This window comes from Stegostoma tigrinum, chromosome 29 (assembly GCF_030684315.1).
Source record: "Stegostoma tigrinum isolate sSteTig4 chromosome 29, sSteTig4.hap1, whole genome shotgun sequence".
Classification (NCBI taxonomy): Eukaryota; Metazoa; Chordata; class Chondrichthyes; order Orectolobiformes; family Stegostomatidae; genus Stegostoma; species Stegostoma tigrinum.
In genome coordinates, this window is record NC_081382.1 from 42601335 (window position 1) to 42620415 (window position 19081).

The following is a 19081-nucleotide window of genomic DNA, read 5'->3' on the forward strand; positions in this document are numbered from 1 at the left end:
CACTCAAATGAAGTCTGTCTCGCTCTGAATGTTCTTCGTTACATTCTGTGCATCAGTAGAACATTAATTGTGCATTCTTTATTTTTTAAAAAGCTTTTCTCTCTTGCTCTTCCTCTGTTTTCTCCTGTCTTGGTTTTGGCTGTTTGGATCTTATTTCTGTGGTTCCTGCTTTTCCTCTGGTCTCTTGTCCAAAAATCAGCATGTGAACTTAAATGGTGAGAACAGTGAGCTGTTCCACTTAGTGTACACTTTCACCTCTGTCTAACAAGCATGTTTGAGACCCAGATCAGTTTTCTCACTGTCTTCTTTTTACTTGTATCAGAGCAGAGATTGTTAAATGTCTGTTTATTGCGCTCAGCAGGGAGAGATTTGGTAGTTCTTGAAAATTGGACACTTTCGTTTCTGGAACCAGTATTGCTGGAGGAAGTCATTTGGCCCATTGTTAACTGCATTGACTGTTTGAAAGAGCTGCTCATTAGTCCCACTCTCCTGGAAATTTGTCCTTTTTTTCAATTACTTCCAATTCACTTTTGAAAGATGGAAATAACCATGTTCAGGCAGCACGTTCTATGTTATCAATCCATGTATCATGTCAAGCATTTCCAGACCCATGTTGTATTATGGAATGTTCCCATCTCTGCCCTGCATCAATCCCAGGTTCCACCTTTCATTCTTCCACTTCCCATACCAGTCATCTCGGATTTTAATTTCCAGTTATGTAACTAGATAGGAATTGTCCAGAGAAATTTCACACTGAACCCTTAGAAAAAGCAGGGAGAAACAACATTCATCTCAGTAATCTGGCTTGAATTCCTTTGGTTTTTGTTATTCATTCTTGGGATGTACGCATCAACGGCTGGCTAATGTTTATTGCCTGTTCCTCATTGCCCTTGAGAAGGTAGAGATGAGCTACACAGGCTATGTGGTGTCCTAAATGCTCAATGCCAATAGGGAGAGGGTTCAGGATTTTGACTCTGACACTGAAGGAATAGTGATATGTTGCTAAATCAGGATTATGTGCGGTTTGGTGAGGAACTTGCAGGGGGTGGTGTTGCCATGTATCTGCTGCCCTTGACCTTCTAGGTGGAAGTGGTCATGGATTTGGAAGATGCTGTCTGAGCCGCCTTAAATTTTTGCAGTGCCTCTTGAAAGTGGCGAGTAAGTTATTAAACCCAGCACTTGCCATGTGTCTGTGAGTGGTTTCCATGGTTTAACTGCCTTAACTGAACATTAGCAAAGTAACTAATTCTAGGCTGCGTACGGTGAAGCTGCACCATATGTAATTTTTTATTAAAGCAATTCCACTGATTTAGAATTTTTGGGGCCTGAAGTTTGATAATGAGAATAGATGATAGACTGAGTTCTTATTCAACAAGGATGGGAACTGAGGGTGACGTTATTTAGAATAGAGTCTCTGAATTCTGCAGCTCTTTCTGTGTGATTTGCAGTCTTGCCAATTGATTTAATTAAAAAAAATTAGATATTTCAAGTGAATCAATAACACTTGGCTTACCTACTTTATGATTGTGCATGCGTGATTTGAATGTTCTATACTCCTTTTTCTAATGCTTAATGCACTGTTTCATTAGATTGCAAAAAATATAGTTGCTTGTTAGCTCGCTGAGCCCGTTATTCTGTGGTGTGCAGATGTTCATTACCCATCTAGACAACATCATCAGCGCTACTTCTAAGCAGTGTTAGTGTTCTGCTCCATTCTGAATTTATATGATCTTCCGGTGTGGTGGGTCTTGTCACTCCTGGTCCTGTTTTTCAGCAGGGTTTGCATACGGGGTCTATTTCTGTGTGTTTGTTAATGCAGCCCTGTGTCAACAACCAGGCCTGCAGAAATTCCCTCGCATGTCTTCTGTTTGCTTGTTCCAGTTGAACTGATGGCCCTCCTTGCCTGTGTGTATCAAGACAAGTGAAAGTTGCCTGTGTCTTTTTACTGGCCCAGCTGGTGTTTGTGTATCCTGGTCATCAGTTTACTCCCCGTTAGTCCAATGTAATGTTTATTGTGCTGCATGGGATTCTTCATAAACATTACATTGGATAAACAGGGAGGAAACTGATGACCAGGACTCCATTAACAAACACACATAGAAATAAACCCCGTATACAAACCCTGCTGAAAAACAGAACTGGAAGTGATGAGACCTGCCACACCAGAGGATCATATAAATTCAGAACAGAGCAGAACACTAATGCTTTGATTAGAGGGTGCACTGATGTTGCCTAGAATGGTGACAAAACGTGAACACACCACAGAACAACCAGCTTGGCGAGCTGACAAACAACTACATCCACAACCCGAGCTACAAATTTTCAATAATTGCAAAAAATAATTGAACAAAAACTGTTAAAGAGAAGGAAATGTTAAGTTTGAATAATTTCTCTAAATGTGCCTTCCACTTGGGTTCAATGTCTTTTTTTTTAAGATAGATAGATATGTGTTTCATAGTTGGGATTTTTTTTGAATATCTCATTTTTATGGATTATCCCATTGTCCTATAGTATCCTGAAACTTTGTGACCAGATTTATGTGACTATTTGAAGCTTTTTGGAAATGATGCAAAACTCAGCACTTTTGGGAGGCAGTTGAGAAAAGATGGAATGTAAGATCCACAGTTTGGGCTAACTGTCTTGCCCTGTAAGGGCCTATGTGGAAAGAAGAGACTCTTAAAATAGCAAGAGAATGTAACTTTTTCAAGAACAAAACCCCAGTAAATGTTGTACCCTTAAGGGGAAACAAACAGTTTGGTCTTAGCTCTGTGATGACAGATTAGAGCCATACAGCATGGAAAATAGACCATTTGGTTCAACTAGTCCATGCCAATCATGTTACCAAACTAAACTAATCCCACTTGCCTGCATTTGTCCTATATTATTCCTGTTTATGTACTTGTCAAAATGTCTCTTAAATGTTGTAACTGTACCTGCATTCACCCCTTCCTATGGCAGCTCATTGCACATACAAATCACTCTATGTTGCTTCTCATGTCCTTTCTAAATCTTTCTCCTCTCAGCTTAAAAAATATGTCCCCTCGTTTTGGACCCCACTTTTCCTAGGGGAAAAGACCCTCACTGTTCACCTTATTTATGTCCCTCATGGTTTTATAAAAGTCTATAAGGTCGCTCCCTCAACCTCCTGTGCTCCAGAGGAAAAAATCCCAACCTATTCAGCCTGTCTTTAGAAGTCAAGTCTTCCATTCCCAGCAACTCCAGGTAAATCTTCCCTGAACCCTCTCTAATTTAATACTATCTTTCTCAAAGCAGGGTGACCAGAACTGTACGCAGTACTCCAAAAAAGGCCTCACCAACATCCTGTACAAGCACATGACATCCCAACTTCTTTTCTCAAAGGTCTGAGCGATGAAGGCAAGCATGCTAAACGCCTTCCTATCCACCCTGTCTGCATATGATGAGACTTTGAAAGGATTATGTACTGAGCCCTTAGATCTGTCTTTTTGACGACACTACCCAGGGCCATACTATTAATTGTTTAAGTCCTGCCCTTGATTATTTTATCAAAATGCAATACTTTGCATTTATCCAAATTAAACTCTAACTGCCACTTCTCAGCCCATTCACCCAATTGATCAAGATCCTTTTGTAATCTTAAATAACCTTCATTGTCGGTTATACCACCAGTTTTGATGTCTGCATAATTCTGATGCAAGTCACTTAAATAAAAGACAAACAAAACTTTTGACTCCACACCAATCCCTGTGGAACACCACCGGTCACAGGCTGCCAGTCCCCAAAAAAACCCTCTACCACCACCCTCTGTCTCCTACTGTCAAGCCAATTTCATATCCAGTTGGCAAGTTCGTTTTGAATCCCATGTGATCTAACTTCATTAATTAGTCTACCATGCAGAACCTTGTCAAAGGCTTTACTGAAGTTCGTGTAAACAATGTCTGCTGCTGTGCCCTCATCAATCTCTTTGGTTACCTTCTCGAAGAACTCAATCAAGTTTGTGAGGCATGACTTCCCAGCTTGTGTGATCTATTGGCCTCGCCTCTTCCAAGATCAGTGTTAGATTTGAGGGTTAGGTGGGTACTGAATCAGTGCTGAACTGAATAGAAATAAACACAACTGTGGAGTGTATTGCTGTCCTTGCTAAAAGTCTCGTTACACTCTTATGATATGTAGTTACCACCGAGTTAGACTGGATAAAGTGGTAGGATAATGTCCTTTTAACAAGATTATGTAAGAGGATGTGGTGCTTATCTCACCCTAGTAATTGGTGGAAGGAATAAGTACATGAAGGAGAAAGGAATAGAAGACTAATTGTTGGGCTGAAATGATGGGCGGAAAGAAGCTCAGGTGGGACTTTAGCATCATGACACATTAGGCCAGGCATTTGTGTGCTATGATTTCCGTACAACACCCTGTGACTGATTTTAATATGTTCTTTGTTTGATACCATTTTGAAGTCTATCTTCTCACAACTGAAGCTGTCTCCGGGTCTGAAGAAGGTGCTGTTTGCAACAGCTTTGGGCACAGTGGCCTTGGCCCTCACTGCGCATCAGTTGAAGAGGAGAGGACGGAGGAAAAAGCAAGATGCAGAGAAACACACAGCATTACAGCTCCCGGCACTGGGCAAGCTTCCAACCTTAAAGAGAGGTAAAAAAGTGATGTCGTCACTTCTTTGTGTTTGTTCAGGTTCTCTGCTCCTTTTAGAGCAGGTCTGATTGCTGTGGCCTCAAGTACCAGAGGCGTAGGCCCAAGGGGCTATTGTTGCTGATCCCAGGCAGTGGGAGGCAGTGTGCCACTCTGCTGTGGAGACCTGTTCTCATTCTCTAGGCGTTCACACTCTCATTCCTTTCTGTGAGCATCTCTGATCAGCACTTGATGGGGAAACCCATTTTCTCGTCTTAGCCCTATGGAAGCTGTGACCAATCTGCTATTTCGGTGGAGACCAGAAATCAAAACTGGAATCTTCCTAGTTTGCATGCTAATGCTGCATTTGCTCCACGGGATTCCTTCTGATGTCCAGATGCAGCCCTGTCAAGTAAAAATGTTGAAACCAGTGTTGTAGAGGCAAATAAAGCACCTGTGATAGGGCTGTTTAGCCTCTTATTTCAGGTGCTACAACCAGTTTCAACAAATTTCAACAGTGGCTGACAGTGATGCCACACTTAAACCTGATGTGAGTTATTTCTTTTATCTTCCTGAAGCCTTTAAGATGATCAGCAATGAAATTAACCAAGGCTGCAGACTTTTCCAGCTTTTCCAAACTGTTTTATTATTACTAGAATAATCTTATTTTTAATGTTTTTTTATGAAAAGGCATCAGCTTACTGCATTCCCACATTCCCTCTCGATTTCTCAAAAATCAACACACGCGTTACTATCCCTACCGACCCTAAAAGGATCCAATCAAATTGTCTGATATCTTTCCTCTTCATTCCAGCAACCCCACCCAGAAGAGTGCAGAGCCCAGGGAGCAAGAGCAATGATACACTCAGCGCAATCTCCTCCAGTGCGCTCAGCAGGCGATCCAGCTCCTCCCAAAGTCTAACATCGGTAAGGAACAATTAATCCATGAGTTCTTCATTGTCTTTCCTGCATAAGGAAATTCCAGTACTGTGGACAAGTGTGGGGCAGTGAGACTAATTGGGACTCAGAGGGATGCAAAAGTAGCCACTTCCAAATCTGTACGGTCCTGTAACCATATTTAATGTCCATTTGAATTGTTCAATCTGATCCTGCTTTTGCCAGGTGTACGCTGCTAATGACAGCTAACAAAGCAGGTCTTTTCCTTACCTGGGTGTGCAGGGTAAAAATGCTGAACCGGGCAAAAGCTAACTTTATTCCTTTTAAGGAGAAGCTTAGCATGAGTAAGATTGGAAATGCTATTACCGGGCCAAGGATTTATGGAGCAATTGAAGGCATTCGGGATAAGATTGTTCAGGTGCAAACTAAGAACATTTGTTTGATGATTAGAGGTATACTAACAAAAATCTAATATGCCCTAGATGGCAAAAGAAATAAAATGCAAAGTAAAACTGCGAAAGTGGACTTGAGCCAAATAGTGTGAGCAAGATTCAGATAATAACAGAAAAGATATGGAAAATACTGAACAGAGGTAATATGTAGCATAGAGTGATTTATTAGAGAACAAATATCAAATGATGAACCTGCACCGTTTTATAAGCATATAAATTGTAGGCAATTAGCTAGGGAAAGAAAATCTTCATGTGGAGATTGAGGGCATGGCAGAAGTATTAGCTATTTTGCATGTATCTTCACAAAGGAAGTGGTTATGTGGATGTTTACTGAAAGATCCAAGCAATCATATGACATAGGAGCAGAAGGAGACTATATTTCGATCCATTGAGTCTCCTCTGCCATTCACTGAGGTCATTGTTGATCTGGTGATCATCAGCTCTTTACTGCCTCGTTCTCATAACCCTTGATTCCCTTGCTGTTTAAAAATCTGTCCATGTCAGCCTTGGATATGTTCAGTATTGACAATGCCCTTTGGTAAAGAATTTCACAGATTCATATCCTCTGAGAACGGGGAAAAGAAGTCCTTTTCATCTCTGTCTTAAATCTGAGATGATGCCCTGTGGTCCTGGACTTTCCTGCAAGGGAAACTAGTTTCTGATATCAAGCCACTGAAGAATCTACTAAATTTCAATAAGGTTACCTCTCATTCTTCTAAACTGTAATTAATCTACTCTATCTCTCCTCATAAGACTGTCCCTCCATACTGGGTAAAAACCTAATGAACCTTCTTTTAAATCCGAGGATTAAAACCATGAAGTTGAGGAGACCTATTAGTTTTCCTTGTAACTTTTCTTTATTGTTAGTTATTGTATTTATTTTTCTGCCCTCCCCAAATTTAGACACTTGAGTAGTCCATATTTTTGGAATTAGTGTCCTCTACCATGACTGATACAAAGTATTTATTTAACTCCTCTGCAATTTCTGAGTTTCCCCTTATTGTTTCCTCAGCTTCATTCTCTAAGGGACCAATGTTTCCTCTGGCCTCTCTCTTGCTTCTTATATATTTAAAAAGGCTCTTACTATTTGTTTCTATTGTACTTGCTCCTTTTTCCCTTTGTTTGTTTATTTATTTTCTTATTCATTGATCATTTTTATTGGGTTTTGAAACTTTTCCAGTTTTCTGGTTGCCCCTCTTATTGACTATACTTTTTTTTTTCCTTTCAGTTTGATATTAGACTCAATTTTCTTGGTTAACTATTTTTGGTTTATGCCCTTGCTGGAATCCTCCTTACTGGGCTTTTTTTGAGTCATGATCTAATTTCTTACATGTCTCAACTCTCTTCTACTAAACCCCTTTTCCATTTCATTCTGGCCCTCATACCTAACTAAATATCTCTCTTTAAGTTTGGCACAGTTGATTCTGACCTAAGCTTCTCACTCTGAAAAATGAATGCTAAATTTTATCTTGTTATGCTTACTAGTCCTTAGGAGAATCTTTTATGCTTGAGACCATTTACTAAACCTGCCTTAGTACACATTACCAGATTCAAAATTGCCTCACTCACGGATGGATCCACAACTATGTTGTAGGAAACTGTCCCAACTATGAATTCTTCCACATGGATACCTCTGCCAATCTGACTATCCCAAGCTATATGAAGATTTAAGTCAGTCATTTTTTTTGACATGCTGTCTGTGCCTCTTAATCCATTCCCTGTTCTACTGTTAGGATTAAGGGGCTACAGACTACTTACCATGAGTGTCATCTCCCTTTGTTATTTCTAACTTCCGTTGATATGAATTGTACATTATCTGATTCAACCTAATTTCTTATACTAAAAGTAACTCCACCACCCTTTCCACCCTGCCTATCCTTCTGAAAAGCCACCTACTCCTGAATATTTGGTTCCCAGTTTTGATTTCCTTGTAACCATGCCTCCATAATGGCTATAAGATCACACACGTTGGTCTCTACTTGTGCTGTTAATTCATTTATTTTGTTGCAAGTCCTACACACATGAGCCATTAATTTTGCTTTTCTTGCATTTCTTTCCCCTTTCTCCTGACTTTTGTTTATATTTGCATATACACTGTGCCCCATCTGTACCACTCAAGGCATCATTATCGAAGCAGCTGTCTTGCAATGTCATCTTATAAATATCACCTTGTACACTCATGTTTTCCCTGTCCTGATCTCTGCCCCCGCCACCCAAATTTCAGTTAAAGTCACTTCTAAACATAGCTGTTTCATTCACCAGCTCAATGGTCCCAGCATGATGTAAGTGAAACCTGTACTACCAAGCAGCTGTTGAGAGAAATTTAGGCAAAGGTACTAATTCATGAATAATATGAATGAAAAAGACTAACAGTACTGAAAATGGATAAGTCACCTGGCCTGGATGGAATACTTCTATGGATGCAATAGCAGAGCATTGGCACAATCTTTCACCATTCATTGGGTGCAGAGCTGGAGGTTTGGAGGGCTGTTAATATTTTACCACCATTCAAGAAAAGGGCAAGAGGTGAACCAGAAAGCTGAACACCAGGGGTGAGGAGCCATTATCAGGGACAGTGAGTTGTCATTTGGAATGGCATTGGTGAGTGAAGGAGAGGTGGCATGGATTTGTTAAAGGTATATCATCTCTGGGTAACTTGATTGGATTCTTTGAGGTGACAGAAGAGTGATGAAGATCGTTCTACAGATTTTGTATATATGGACTTCTGGAATGTGCCACATGAGTATTATTAATAAGTGAAAGCGCATAGAATTATGGGAATAGGGATAGCATGGATAGGAAATGAATATTACATTAATGACAGGAAGCAAATGTTGGCCGGAATGGACACTTTTCAGGCAATGAGTTATTTGCAGTGGTGTGATCCAAGAGTCAGTTTTGATCAGTGCCTCAGTCCCCAGCTTAAATACGCACTCTCCTCACCACCAGCACATAGTGACAGCAATGTGTACCATCTACAAGGCCCACTTCAGCTTTCTTTCCAAGTGCCTTCTGCATATGTTTTCAAACCCATTACCTCTGCTACCTAAAAATACAAGGGCAGCAGATATAAGGAAGCAGCAGTGACTGCATTTCGGAGAACTGGTGTTTAATTGGCTATAAATAGCCAGTTGGCTGTTGAGAGACACTGAAGTAAGTCACTTCCATGGAAGTTGTTTTGTGTTTTTTTTTGTCTGAACATTTATTTGTTAAATAATTCACTGAAAGGTACGACCAGCAAACTCACCAAGTCCAGCAGGGTTGCCAGCTGAAGCTTGGGAAGCAGAAGCTGTTCAAGAAGAGAATGAGACCGCAGAGGATTTGAATGCTGAGAACCTATACATTACTGGTAGGAAACCTTTCTATACGGTGTGTTCATTACCACTGAATGTAATGTTTTTGCACAGTAACAATAATAGCAATAACTTGTGCCAAGACATTTCGCAGGAGTGATGCAAGGCCAAAATGCACAGTTACCGAAGGAAATACTATACTGCGACGGTTGGCCACAATCTTGGTTAAAGAGCTGGATTTAAAGGGCTGCATTAAAAGAAAAAATAGAAATGTTCCGGAAATAATTTATAGAGCTTAGGGACCAGGCAGCTCAATATGTAGCTTTCTACGGAGGAGTGATTTAACATTGTGTTAATTCAATAGTCCAAAATTAGAAGATCAGCGATCAGGTCGGCTGTGGGCAAGAGATTACAAAAATCAGGAAGAGAGAGGCCATTGAGAGATATTTAAAATAAGGATGAGAATTTTCTTATTTATAAGAGGACCAAAACTGCTTTGATTTCCAGCGGTGCCTTCTATAGTCTGAGCAAGACCTCTGAATTTTATAATTCCATTCCTATGGAAATAGAGATTGACATTCCAATTGCCTTCCTATCACCTAGTGGTAAGCTAGCTTTTTGTGACTCGATTCATCTCATTTTCACTATAGACTCTACAAAATTCACCCTTTTTTATATATTTATTCTAAGGAGAAAAGACCCAACTTCTCTTGGGTCTTAACTCCAGCTGATCTCACCATTTTAGTAAACCACCTCTTAAAAGCCTTTGGGGATACACCACTGACTGTGCCGTTTTCCGAATTGGAAACACATAATCCCGCTAAGACTTTATTGATGAACTGAATAGTTAATTCAGATCTTCAAATACATATGAAGAGAACAAGAAATCTGGTTCAAAAGTATCAGTTTGGGTTTACAACAGATTGTAGGGTCAATTCAGATGAACTATTGTTCTGTTCATCTGGGCTACACCTGATTTTTGATCAGCTAGATTGCCTGTTTGGGAGCTAGGTGCTCCTCTACTTTTGGTCTCTGGCTGATCGGTTGGGGTTGAATTAATTATTGTACCTCTTGTGTTGATCATTTCATTTCTTATGTTGGCAAATGTTAAGGAGCAGATTGCTGTGAGCTCAGGAAAATAGGTGATTTAAAACCCAGGCGTTGGACACAATGCCTTAATTTTCAGTGTTAATGCTAGCCTTTGATTTTAGAGTTCCCAAATGTTTCATTTGTAAAATAAGGGGTTCTTTAAAATAGGATACTCACTAATGATTCCAATAGGGAATTCAGGAGAAACCACTTTACCCTGAGATGGGTGAGAAATTGAAATTCACATCCATAAGGTGATTGATATAGACGCAGTTAAATAAAAATTAGGTAAATGTACGGGAGAAAGAAATAGAAGGATAAAGTGATGGGGTGAGATGAAGAAGGGTGAAATAAGTGTAAATGGCAGAATGTACCTTTTGACTTGATTTGTCCTTTTTTTTTAATAACCTATACCTTCTGTGTAATGATCAGGGATGGAGCTGTTTGAAGAAGCTTTGCAAAAATGGGAACTTGCCCTTACCAAGCGGCAGAAGAGTAGCTCGGAAACAGGAGGAAAAAATTGTCTGCTGAACCTGGGAGCGAGTGGTGCAATTGGGGACAGCTGTGAGGTACACCGCATAGAGCTGTTATCTTTGCGAAACAGTAATATCTTCCTGTGGCTGTAAGGATGCCTGAGTAGTGGTTGTGAGGTGGCTTCATTGGTTTGTGGTGAGGAGCCAAAATATTTAACCGGAGATTGCCAAAGTGGCGATGTAACTGCAACAAAAGTGTCTGTCTGTGACACTGAAGTCAGAAACAAAACTGACTCTTAACTGCCACTTGTCAGACTGGCCACTCTGGTTTAAACAAGTGCTTGGCTTATACATCTTCTGCATTAGGACTTTTCTGTGGTGTTGTTCGACACAGTGCCCTGGATCATGAAAGGGAGATGATGGCCTAATGGTATTATTGCAGAACTGCTAACCCAGATACTCGGGTAATATTCTGGGGACCTAGGTTCAAATCCCACTATGACAGCTGGTAGAATTTACAGTCAATAAAAATCTACAATTAAGAGTCTCATGATGACCATGAATTCATTGTCAATTGTCGGAAAAACCCGTCTGGCTCATTAATGTCCTTTAGGAAAGGAAATGGCCATCCTTACCTGGTCTGGTCTACATGTAACTCCAGATCCAAAGCAGTATAGAACAAAGAAAAAAAACAACAGAAGCCACAGGAACAGGCCCTTTGGCCCTCCAAGTCAGCACTGACGCATTTTGCCCTTCCATTCTAAAACTGAATTCATTTACTGGATCTGTATCCCTCTATTCCCTTCCTATTCATGTATTCAGTAAGGTGGTTCTTGAATGCTGCTATTGTCTGCTTCCACCAGCACCTCTGGCAATGCATTCCAGGCACTTATCACCCTTTGTCTGAAGAACGTGCCTGTCACATCTTTTTAAAACCACAGCCCCCCCCCACCCCAACCCACCATACCTTGAACCTGTGTTCCCTGATTATTGACCCCTCCATCCTGGCAAATAGCCTCCTACTTTCCACTCTATCCATGCCATTCAGGATCTTATAAACTTCTATCAGGTCGCCCCTCAACTTCCTGGGTTCCAGTGAAAACAAACCTAGTCTATCCACCCTTTCTTCATCGCTAAAATCCCCCATACCAGGCAACATCCTGGTAACCCTTTTCTGTACCCTCTCCAAAGGATGCACATCCTTCTGGAGTTTGGAGACCAGAACTGTACACTATATTCCAAGTCTGATCTAACTAACGTTTTATAAAGCTGCAACATAACTTGTCTGTCTTTATATTCCATGCCCCTCCCAATGAAGGGAAGCATGCCACAGCCTTTTTCCTACTTTTATCTCCCTGCGCTGCCACTTTTAGTGACCTGTGGACCCTCAAACCCAGATCCCTCTGCATACCAAAACTCCTAAATGCTCTGCCACTTGCTGTATAACTTCCACCTGTACCTGATCTTCCAAAATACATCATTCACATTTGTGCAAATTAACCTCGATCTGCCAATTTTCTGCCCATGCCTCCAACTGATCTATACCCTGCTGTATCCTCTGACAATCCTCTTCCCGATCCACAACCATACCATTCTTTATGTCTTCTGCAAACTTGCTAATATGACCAGCTGTGTTTTCCTCCGGATCATTTATGTAGATCACAAACAGCAGGGGGTCCCAGCAATGGTCCTTGTGGAATACCACTAATCACAACCTTCCATTCTGAAAAGCATCCTTCCACCGCTATCCTCTGTCTGCTGTGACTAAGCCATAAGACCATAAGACATAGGAGTGAGTTCTGTATCCATCTTGCCAGCTCACCCCTGATACCATGTGATTCCACCTTTGTCCCTGAGGCAGACTGGTACAAATGTCAAAGGCTTTACTGAAGTCTATGTAGGCAACATCAACTGCTTTTCCCTCATCAAACAACTTCGTCGCTCCTCAAAAAATTTGGTCAAATTAATGAGACATGAGCTCCTCTGCGCAAAATCATACTGTTTGTTGCTAGTCCGTCCATTTGCTTCTAAATGTGTACAAATCTTTTCCCGGAGAATCTTTTCCAATAATTTTCCTACCGCAATGTGAGGCGCTCAGGCCTGTAATTTCCTGGATTATCAGTTACTCTTATTAATGGGACAGTATTGGTTATTCTCCAGCCCTCTGGGACATCACCTGTGGCCAAAGAGGATACAAGCATGTCTGTCAATGCTCCAGCAATTTGTTCTCTTGCCTCCCTCAATGTTCTATATTGATCCCACTGAGACCTGGGGCCTTATCTGCTGTAGTACTGATAAAGACACACAACACCTCTTCATTTTTAATAGCAACTTAACTTAGAAATTTGACACTCCCTTCTCTGAGATTATCCTCCATCAATTCCTTCTCTTTGGCCAATACCGTTACAAAGTATTTGTTTAAGCCTCATCTACCTCTTCTGGCTCCACACCTACGTTCCCTCCTTTATCCTTGAGTGGGCCAACCTTTCCTTGTCTACTATCTTTATATGTATTGTATATATTTGAAAAACACTTTGGAATTCTCCTTAATCCTATTTGCTAACAACTTGTCGTGATCCCTTGTAGCCCTTCTAATTCCTTCAAGTTCTTTCCTACTTTCCTTGTATACTTCAATGCCTTTGTCAATTCCCATCCTCCTAAACCTTACAAATGCTTTGTTTTTCTTTTTCACCAAGATCATAACATCCTTGGTTGACTCTTAACTGCTTTTTCTAGACAATTAGGGATAGGCAATAAATGCTGGCCTAGCCAGAGACACCCTCATTCCATAAATGAATAAAAATGAGGTGGGGTTGGAGTGTTCATACACCTGGGGATTTAAGACTAACCTTTTTGAGAAACAAATATCAGACTCCGATGCAATTTAACCAGTGATATGCCCCAAATCATTCAGAGGGAAGAAAGAGAAAAGTTCAATTTTTCAACAAAATGGCTTGGATTATGAACCCTGCTTGCTTTCCTCCCTGAGACCCTCTTAAATCATAGCTAAGGCCAATTGTCCTTACCTTACCACCAACTTAGTTGCAGTCACCTGGGACCTTCTGGTCTATGACTCTGGGGAACCCAGGATCTACAAGGTTGTGTGAGCTGAACCTGTCACATGCTCAGCCTTTGCTGTTGGCAAGTCCCATTGGGGATGACTGTAGGAGCCTCGCTGCCGAAATGTGACTCCCTGGAGGCTTTCTTGCAAAGATGTTGTTTTAGAAGGGTAGAAAGTTGAGGGTGAAATGAACAAAACGAAATGACGTAAAATTATTGAGCAGGCACCAAGGAACAAGGAGTTTTCACAGAAGCTGGAAGCCCTCTTGAATCGAGCATACCGACTGCAGGAAGAGTTTGGGGAGACTGTACCTTCTAATAGCCTGCTTGCTGATTTTGGTAAGTGTGAATTCTTCAACTGGGGTTTCCTGCATTAATAGATTGGATAATTACTACCGATTTTCAACCTGCCTTGCACAGTACTGTTTCATGGAAGAAAGATTTTTATTTTGCTTTTGCCCAGAGTGTGTTGGGGCTCTGGCCCTTCCCTATGGAGAGGATTCTGGACAATTTTATCTTGACGATGACGTCAGTGTGACATCAGAGGACTCATTCTTTTCGGCAGCAGAGGTGAGCTTTGAGTATTCGCTGCAAAGTAGTGTTTACAGTGCTGTCTTGTTGAGCTTCTTGAATTTACATGGAGTTTGCTGCATCCTGGTTTTGGATCAGTCTTTCCTTCAAATCCATCCACTCACTGCAGCACCCAATAAGGCCATTTGACCGATTGCATTTAGTATGGTCCTGCTTCGTTGTCCTCCTTTCCCAACCCTCCTGAAAAATTGTTTACCCAGTTTTGTGAGATGTTACGTGGGTTTCTGGTTGCACTCATCTCTTCTCCCGGTGGTCAGTTTTCACAAGTGGGTCTGGCCATTGGTGCCTCGCTCATTTATTCTAAATTGTGAGCCATAACATTTGAGTCAAAAACCCTTTTTTGCCCCAACATATGCACCTGTCTCATGGTCAGAAATGTGCAACTCATTCGCCCTGCGCTGAAGGATGTTGATAGTTGTGGTATCCTAACTGTGACAAGGGCTAACTGGCCACTGGACATCAGACATAGCTAATGATGTTCAAGAACTTCACATTGGCTTTGAATCCACTCTAACAGCTATAATGGGCAACTGATTGATTGCTTGGTGCAATCTCGGATGATAACAGAACATCACCGAGATGGCCCCTTTTGAAACAACACCAGGGTCACAGCATGTTTTGTTGTTCTTCTTATAAACTTTCCTTCCATACTATCACCATCTGTAACTGGCTGATTTTGCCAAGCTTAACATTTTGCAATATAATTTCACCTTACCATGCTTGGAAAAAAATAACTGTAATTTAGCAGATTTTTTTGTGCCACCTATTTTGACCGTGTTTGCTGAATGACTGCTTAATTTCTGGCCATTCAGTGCCCAACATCCAAAATCCACCCAATCTGACAGTTTGGAAGATTGAGTGATAGACTATATCATGGCTTTGTGAACTCACAAGCTTTTATACATTGTCACAGTGATCTGGTGAGTCAGAAAATCTAATCCTCCTCCAACACCAATTTCAGAAATTTTGTAATGGTACGATTTCCACAACCCAGCCAGAGATTTTATTCACTGAATTGAATGACAAGCCAGTATAAGCTTTTCCTGTCATTTTGCAAGGTGCTAGATGGGTGCAAGAACATAGACCATGGGAGCAGATGTAGGATCTTTGGCTGATTGAAGTCCAGTCTGCACTCAAGATTATGGCTGATCTGAGTATCCTCAACTCCACTTTCCTCCCTCTCCCCATAAACCTTGATTCCCTAAATGATTAGAAATCTATCTATCTCAGCTTTGAATGTACTTATCGATCCAGGTGTGACCGTTTTCTGTGGTAGAGACTCCCACAGATTCACCACCCTCACCTCTGTCTTTAATGGGAGCCCTCTTACACTGAGATTATGTCCTTTGGTCGGAGAGTGTCCCAATGGGGAAAGAACTGTGTTACATCTGACCTTTGTAATAGAGTGAACAGTTCTTTTCTAACAGATGAAGGTGTGAGCTGTGGCCTTGCTTCCACCTCTGGTGGACCCAGAGTGCAGTGGAATTCTGCCTGGTGTTTCAGTCAACTGCACCCAAAAAGCAGATTTTCTGGGTATGATCTTGGTGCTGTTTGTGGAACCTTGCTGTGTGCAAATTGGCTTACTAGTCTGTCTGCTCTGCAGTTGTTACTCTGGTGCTTGGCTGTGATGTATTAAGAGATGTTCTGAGATTGTGAAGAGAGCTGTAGAGATACTGTCTGTGTAGCCTTGCTGTGTGCAGATTGATTGCCACATTTGCCTCCGCATAACGCTAATGTTTTGGTAGATGTTGCATTTTTCATCAAATGAGAAATTTGAGAAAACAATCTGTTTTACACAGGGATGACTGTGAGATGAATGTAACATCGATACATCTGGAGGGCAAGTTGAATGAATAGAAAGAGGGTATGCTGAGGAGAGAGTGGTGGACAGTTTAGAGGGGGAAGTTCCAGATTCTGGGCCTAGTTAGCTGAAGGGACAACTAGTGGTGATTGTCCAGAATTGGAGAAGTGCAGAGGTTTTTGAGCGTTGGAAAGCTGAAGGAGGTTACAGATCTGTGGCAAATGTTTTGAAAACCAAGGTGAGAATTTGAAAGGATCGCTAGACATGAAGCCAGTGTAGTAAGCATTGGCAGTGATGGGTGAATGGGACTTGATATGAATTAGGACACACAGCAGCAGCGGTCTGGTGTTTTACAAAGAGTACATAGTGGGAGGCTGGGCAGGGGAGTCATTATGAGAAGTCTGGAGGTAACTGTCGTCCTCCAGTTAACCCTCTGACTGAGGATTGAACCTGGCATCTTCTCATCTGTTTGGTTGAATGCTTTTGGTGTCTAATGAGGCCTTTGGGGGAGTTAGTAGGGGCCTTCCAATGAGAAATAAAACTGCTTAAAATAGATCCAGCAGCTGTAAGCAGAGTGTGAGAAGGGCCAGCTCCCCTTCTGCATTTAGGTCTGCCAGAAGCTTCCAGGTCAGATTCAAATTACAATACTGCAGATTCCAATGGTCGACACTGGACATAGAAGGACATGTGGAGGAAGAGGAATGTTGACTCAGGGAACTTGTGTCCTATCACAACATTTGAGCCACCATCTGTGTTGTGAAAAAAAATTAAATATGATCCACACTTCTTTTATATCTGTAGCTATTTGATTCTTTATCATTTGATGAGAAGCGATTTCAGTCGTCCAGATCATCTGCTTTATATGAAGAAGCCATGAAGGTTGTTGGAGATGACCGGGTTGCTTGCCGATCATACAGGTATGTGGCTAAATCTTGCTTCAGTCTCCTGCTGCTTCCCCCCCCCCCCCCCTCGTCCCCCCAGATTCCTTCTCTGTCAGAGGCTATCCCAGCAGCAGCATTGTGGGCAGCTTTTTGGTGCCTGGTAACAGTGTGAGGTTGGATCGTGAATTGCTTGTGATTGGGGTGGCAGGTACAAAGTCCCACGCTCCACCCTGTCTTTGCCCATGTGTTCTTCGTGACCGGATAGCTATCACGGATGGGAATTTGGACTGATATCCACCTCACTCCAAACAACCATCACTACCACTATCTCACTAGCTCTCTGATGAAGGGTCTAGGCCCGAAACGTCAGCTTTTGTGCTCCTGAGATGCTGCTGGGCCTGCTGTGTTCATCCAGCTCCACACTTTATTATCTTGGAATCTCCAGCATCTGCAGTTCCCATTATCTCCTCTACTACCACTATCACCTTTGTTTCCTCTAGCTCAGGATTTTCAGCCTTGTTCTCGTATTGTTTGAAGCTTAACACATCCCTATCACTGTAACCCCACCCTGCAGCCTTGGAAGAATTTTGCTTTGGTTCAATTCCAGCCTTTCACGCATCTCTGATTTGCTTTTGGTGACTGCTCCTTCAGCTCCAAAGCTCTACAATTCCTTTCCTAAACCCGTCCACCTTTCTGCAATCTTACATTGTTTGTTTGGTGTCAAATTTTGTCTGATTTTATGCTGCTGTGAAGTTCTCTAGGTCATTTTATTGTGTTAGGGAAGCTATATAAATACCAGCTGTTGTTTGCTGGGACAGCCCAGGACTTCAGCAGTGAGCACAGGGTGGAGATGGGTTTGGCCTGCCAATTTGTCAGATTCAACTCACTTTCAGTCCCTGACCGTAAAGCTGACAGCCGTTTTGTGTGTTTCAGAACGGAGCTCCTGGAATGCTATAGTGATGAGGACTTCCTGGCGAAGCTGCACTGTGTGCGTCAGGCATTTGAGGTAAAACTATTGATGAGGCTGCTCATTTGTGAGAAGGAGAGAAATGATGTGTTAGATGAGTGCAAGGAGGCGTTCCCCTGTTCATAGATGTGTAAGTGCAAGGTGTTTATATTTAGACTATTGGGGAGGGGGATGAGGTGAGGGACTTGTTTTCTGAATTTTCTCCACATTGTACAGTCCTGCTCCTGTTCCTAAATTTGACTGGGACCAATAGGCTAGCTCCTATCTGTTGTTTGCTGCAAGATGGGAACAGAAGTTTTTTTGGGGGTGTAATTGAAGTTTGTTTTTTAAATTTTTGAAGGAGCTTGATACAGTAAATGAAGGGAAGATCTTCTCACTTGAGAGTGAGAGCAAAGGTAAGGAAACACAAGGGTAGTCAATCATAAATCTAGAGGAGAATTCGTACAAGTAAGAAATAATTCATCGTCATGACTCCTAGGTAAAGAATGTGGAATTCTACTGCAGGGAGTAGTTGGATGCAGAGTGTAAATGTATTTTATGTTTTACAATCATTTGCCTTTTAGATTTTTGGATTTGAGTTAGTGGCATGTGAGTTTGGCTGTGTCTGAAGGAGTTTAATGATTGGCCTGTAAGTATTTCTATAGCTATGATGATTTGTTTTCAAACACAGTATTATAGAGACTATTGTAGAGAGTAATGGGGTTTTCAGATAGAATATTCTGGAATTTTTTAATTTAGTCTTGGGGGAAATGCCCATAACTTGAGAAAAAGCCTTTGGTTTCACTTTGGAGCTATTTTGCGGGAATCTTCATTAAAGCTGGATGTGTGAAATAGATGCCCCTGAGGGAAGTAGGTTACGATGATTAAGAAAAAGGTTACCTCACTGTAACGAGACTTATTTAGAAGATCCAGACCAGAAGTGTTTGGTTAAAATCCTGAAGGCATTTTATGAAGCTGAGAAAATCTAAACTCAGT

The 19081-nt window shown here is 41.5% G+C and overlaps 1 protein-coding gene across 7 annotated transcripts in view; it reads left to right on the forward strand.

The window, feature by feature from the left end:
* miga2 (mitoguardin 2) overlaps nt 1-19081 on the forward strand; it is a 54930-nt gene that overhangs the window by 20026 nt on the left and 15823 nt on the right. For all 7 annotated transcript variants that reach the window (XM_048559257.2, XM_048559255.2, XM_048559258.2 and 4 more), the window contains 8 exons: nt 4437-4626; nt 5417-5529; nt 9180-9300; nt 10766-10902; nt 14091-14205; nt 14330-14436; nt 17060-17175; nt 18073-18145. In XM_048559257.2, coding sequence (XP_048415214.1) covers nt 4437-4626; nt 5417-5529; nt 9180-9300; nt 10766-10902; nt 14091-14205; nt 14330-14436; nt 17060-17175; nt 18073-18145 — 972 coding nt within the window. The remainder of the gene's footprint in view (nt 1-4436; nt 4627-5416; nt 5530-9179; nt 9301-10765; nt 10903-14090; nt 14206-14329; nt 14437-17059; nt 17176-18072; nt 18146-19081) is intronic.